At 46.6% G+C, this 4,773-nt stretch overlaps 1 protein-coding gene across 1 annotated transcript; it reads left to right on the forward strand.

Moving 5' to 3' along the window:
* The first annotated feature begins 2,787 nt into the window (after nucleotides 1-2,787).
* On the forward strand, nucleotides 2,788-3,899 carry LRRC10 (leucine rich repeat containing 10). The gene has a single exon (XM_036761778.1). The coding sequence runs from the start codon at nucleotides 2,809-2,811 to the stop codon at nucleotides 3,766-3,768; it is 960 nt and encodes a 319-aa protein (XP_036617673.1). The 5' UTR covers nucleotides 2,788-2,808; the 3' UTR covers nucleotides 3,769-3,899.
* Nucleotides 3,900-4,773: the final 874 nt, after the last annotated feature.

A 4,773-nucleotide genomic window follows, 5' to 3' on the forward strand; every position in this document is an offset into this window, starting at 1 on the left:
TCCAGACTCAGATGCGATTACCACACATCCTCTAGCATACGAGATACAGGCATTCCATCCAAACAAATGTTCCTCAATTATCCGAGAGCTGATACGGTACTCAGAATCTTCCCTGGTTTCCTGGAGATCATTAGAGCTGTCAACAGTCTCAGCTGATTCGTAGCCCTGGCTCAGGGCATGTGAACCCTCAGGCTGATACCCTTCTCAAGTCTTCAGAGGAAAAGATCCTAATACCTGCTATAAATCATGGTCGAGACACAACCACCAGACTATTTATGGTTATTCTGCACAGGGAGCTCAAAATGTGCATTGGGGGAGCCAACTTCTCAAGGAAACAAGAGAAGAAGGAAGAGCTAAAGCAGTGCCATTCAGTCATTCAATAAGCATTTATTAAGCAGTTACTAATTGCCAGGTACAAGGCTAAACCTGTGGTTGTTGTTTGTCCTTCCTTTTTGAAGTGGACACCAGGAAGGTGAAACCATGACTTGCAAGTGAATCAAATTTAAGTGAGGGAAAGCTGTGCAAAGTCACCCACCACACTTTCTCCTCCGGAGCCATCTGGGGCCAGTGGCGGGATATAGATCAGGATGACTGGAGATGGCCCCTGCCTAAGCCTGAGGATACAAAGAAAGGTGGCAAAAGACTGTCCCTGCCCTCAAGGAGCTGTCAGTCTAATGGGGGAGACAACATGCAAACAACCAACTATACTGTTGTTTATCCTTTTCCAAAGAGAACCAGTGACTTCGCAGGTGATGTGTTGACTTGCATATGCATTAGATTTAAGTGAGGCAGAGTTGTGCAAAGTTTTCAGCCTCACTCTCTCTTCCTGAGTCACTGAAGTCCAGTGGTAAGACAAAAGTTCATGGCAACCAGCCATGGCTTAGGATGCAGTGGATAACTTTGGCATCTTCCATGCCTGACCAATCTCTAAGCTCTCCACAACACCTGCTTCAGCTGCCTTTATGATTGTTGGAACAAATTGTTCTCATCTGCCCATACCATTGGGAGAAGTCTTCACATGCTTGCGGTAGACATCCCCCTAACTCACCAATGGGTTTGAAGCCTGTTTGAAGCCCATCTACCTGAAATAGTTTACTGAGGTGTGCCCCCTGCACATGCTACAGCTTCTCGGAGCCAAAGGTGAGAATCAGGTGACAGGTGGACACCAAAGGTGGATGGGCAGCCCCAAAAAGGGCTCAGCAAACCCTTGCACCAGAGGCCCTAGTCCTCCTGAATGCTCCATACACCCCAAGACAAAATACAGACAGGATAAACTGGAGAAAATAGAGGGAAGGCACTAGAATTAAGGGGGAGTAGGAAAGGCGGGGTTTCTAAAGTGGTGTTTTAGCTAAGACTTAAAGGAGGCCAGAGAAACCATGAGGCAGAGAGGGGCAGGGAGAATATTCCAGATAAGGGAGATGGACAGTGAAAATGCCCAGTCTGGCAATGGAGTACCATATGAGAGGAACAACAAGGACACCAGTGCCTCTGAATCACAGAGAATGTGGAGCAGAGGAAGGTATAAGAAGACTGGAAAGGTAGAAAGGGACCATATCGCAAAGGGCTTTGAATGTCAGAGGATTTTACATTTGATCCCAGATATAACAGGGAGGCACTGGAATTTATTGATAGAGTGTTCTGTGAGAGGCCAATGTCACTGGATCACAGAGTAACCTGTAGAGAGACTGGAAAAGTAGGAAGGGGCTAAGTTACAAATGGCTTTATATGCAAAATGGAGGATTGTATATTTGATCCTTGATGTAATAGAGAGCCTCTGGGAAAAGTTGGTGAAGAGCCTTTATTTGCCCCAGTAGGCAACCATGAGAAGATGGTACAGGACCAAATAGAAGCAACAGGAAGCAATAGAAAGAGGACTAGACTTGGCATCGGGAAAAATCTGGGTTCAAATCTTCACAAGATCCTTTCTAGTTCTAAATCTATGATCCTGGTGGTCCTCAAAATGAGCTTTCCAAAAGACTGAGATTTTTATTCAGTTCTTTAATAATTTGTTGTTGTTCCATCATTTTCAGTCATGTCTGACTCTCCATGACCCAATTTGGGGTTTTCAAGGCAGAGATACTAGAGTGGCTGGCCATGTCTTTCTCCAACTCATTTTACAGATGAGAAAACTAAGGCAAGCAGAGTTAAGTGACTTGCCCAGGGTCACACAGCTAGTAAGTGTCTTGCTTTCAGTAAGGCATTTACTGACTCCAAGCCCGGTGCTCTATCCACTGTACTTTCTAGCTGCCAGGCATACACAATGACTACAACAAAGTAAATAAAGACATTACAAAAAGGGAACAAAATTCAGGTTCAATAGAAAGGACATTTCCACTGCCACACATTCAAAGTTTAAAAATCTCTCTTTTAGAAACTAATAATCAAACACCATAACATACTAGGTGGTTCTGTTCAGTGTTTAGGGGAACATATTTTGGGTGAAGTATCTCATGTCCAATATGTTTCATTTGTACATTTTGTTTTAAGTCAGAAACTGTTTAGTTTTGTTTAAAAATAGATGCCAGAGGAGGTTTACTCTGGCGAGTCAGCCCTTGCCACCAGCCTTGCTGCTCAGACCAGACTGTCAGCTGATATCGTTTCCCCAAATCTTCTCCCCCTTATCTTTGGCCAAGGACAGGTTTAGAAAGCAGAGATAAAAGAGCTGCTTGGCGGTGAGCTCTGGACAAGTCTGAGCTGGTCTCCCAAGTGGTCCTCTGTCTGTCACCCAACACTCATTCTGCTATCAGGAACATTTTGCTGCTTTCAAGATGAACGGCTCTTACCACATAAACAACAGGTTATAATGGGATGGAACGAAATACCATTGGAGCCATCTGTAGAGCAGGGACCGTGGATGCTCTCAGATTCCTAACCCTGCTTCTGTGGGAGGCTGGTGCTCACCATGCGCCCAGTCTCAGGATGGGGAACGCCATCCGGGCCTTCATTGCCTTTGTCCCCACCAACGAGTGCCAGAACTACCTGCTTGGAGACCTCCAGGAGATGCCACTGGACAAGATGGTGGACCTGAGCAGCAGCCAGCTGCGAAGGTTCCCCTTACATGTGTGCTCCTTCAAGGAGCTGGTAAAGCTCTACCTGAGTGACAACAATTTAAACAGCCTGCCCCCGGAACTGGAGCAGCTGCAGAACCTTCAGATTCTGGCCTTGGATTTCAACAATTTCAAGGCCTTGCCTCTGGTTGTGTGCACCCTGAAGCAGCTTTGTATCCTCTACCTAGGGAACAATAAGCTACAGGACCTGCCCTTGGAGCTGAGCTTGCTGCAGAACCTCAAGACCCTCTGGATAGAGAATAACTATATGACCCAACTGCCTGAGGTCATCTGTGAGTTGAGCCTGCTCAAAACTCTGCATGCTGGCTCCAACGCCCTGCGCCTACTCCCCAGGCAACTGAGTAACCTCCAGGAGCTGAGGACCATCTGGCTCTCAGGCAACCTGCTGACCGATTTCCCCACGGTGCTACTCCACATGCCCTTCCTGGAAGTCATCGATGTGGATCGAAACAACATCTCCTACTTTCCCAGCCTGGTTCACCTGCCAGGCCTGAAGCTGGTCATCTATGACCATAACCCCTGCAGGAATGCCCCTAAGGTGGCAAAGGGAGTACGGCGTGTGGGGAGATGGTCAGAGGAAACCCCTGAGCCTGATCCCAGAAAAGCCAGGCGGCTTCGGATGGCCAAGCAGGAGGCTGATGAGGTCCAGGCACCTGCGCCCCCTGCCCCTCCTCTTCCTATGTCTGAGAAACTTGACTAATGCCTTCCCTTTGTGATGATCTGCATTGTACCCTTTCTCTAGCTTGTTGGTACATAGTGTTGCATGTTGTTTCTCCCATTATGATGTGAGGTCCTCAAGAGCAGGAACTGTCTTTTGTCTGTCTTTGTACCCTCAGCCCTTAACACATGCCTGGACATTTTTGTTGTTCAGTTGTTTGAGTAGTGTCTGACTCTTCATGACCCCATTTCGGGTTTTCTTGGCAGAGACTCTGGAGTCATTTGCCATTTCCTCCTCCAGCTCGTTTTACAGATGAGGAAACTGAGGCAGAGTTAAGTCACTTGCCCAGGGTCTGAGGCCGGATTTGAATGTAGGTCTTCCTGACTCCAAGCCCAGCACTCTCTCCACTGCACCGTCTAGCCTCCCCCGCCTGGCACAGAGTAGGTGCTAATAAATGCTTGTTGGCTGACTTCACTTTGGACGCAACTACAGTACACTCTTGATTATAATGAATATTCCTTCCCTGAACAATTTCTCCTGCATAAAGGAACATATGGGAAACAACTCTTGCTCTCATTCAGAAGAAAAATGGAATATCCAGGGACTAGCCTTTCTCACAACTACCCCCACCACTCTCAACCCCAGCTAACTGGAAAAAATAAACGTAACATTACTCAGCCTCATTTGTCACCTTAGGATTCTGCAGCCCTGAAGCAAAGAAGTTGGAAATGTATTCTGAGAGCACAGACTGTGTTGTATTTAGCTTTGTGCAATGCCTTACACATAATGGCACTTAATAAATCCTCAGGAGAGCTGAATTTAATTCTCACTAGAGAGTGTGCCTTAAAGGGGAAGCTGTTTTGTTTTAACAGATAAAACCATCACCTCTCAACAGGGTGGCTTGTATCTTACTTCAATGGAACTATGGTGTTGACAGTGTTTACATTCATCCCACTCATGGAGATCACAATCTATCTGCTTTCTCATCCTAGGTGTTTTTTGTCCCTGTTCTTCCAATCAATCATCCATGGAGTGGAAAGAGCCCTG

Source organism: Trichosurus vulpecula, chromosome 5, assembly GCF_011100635.1.
Source record: "Trichosurus vulpecula isolate mTriVul1 chromosome 5, mTriVul1.pri, whole genome shotgun sequence".
Lineage (NCBI taxonomy): Eukaryota > Metazoa > Chordata > Mammalia > Diprotodontia > Phalangeridae > Trichosurus > Trichosurus vulpecula.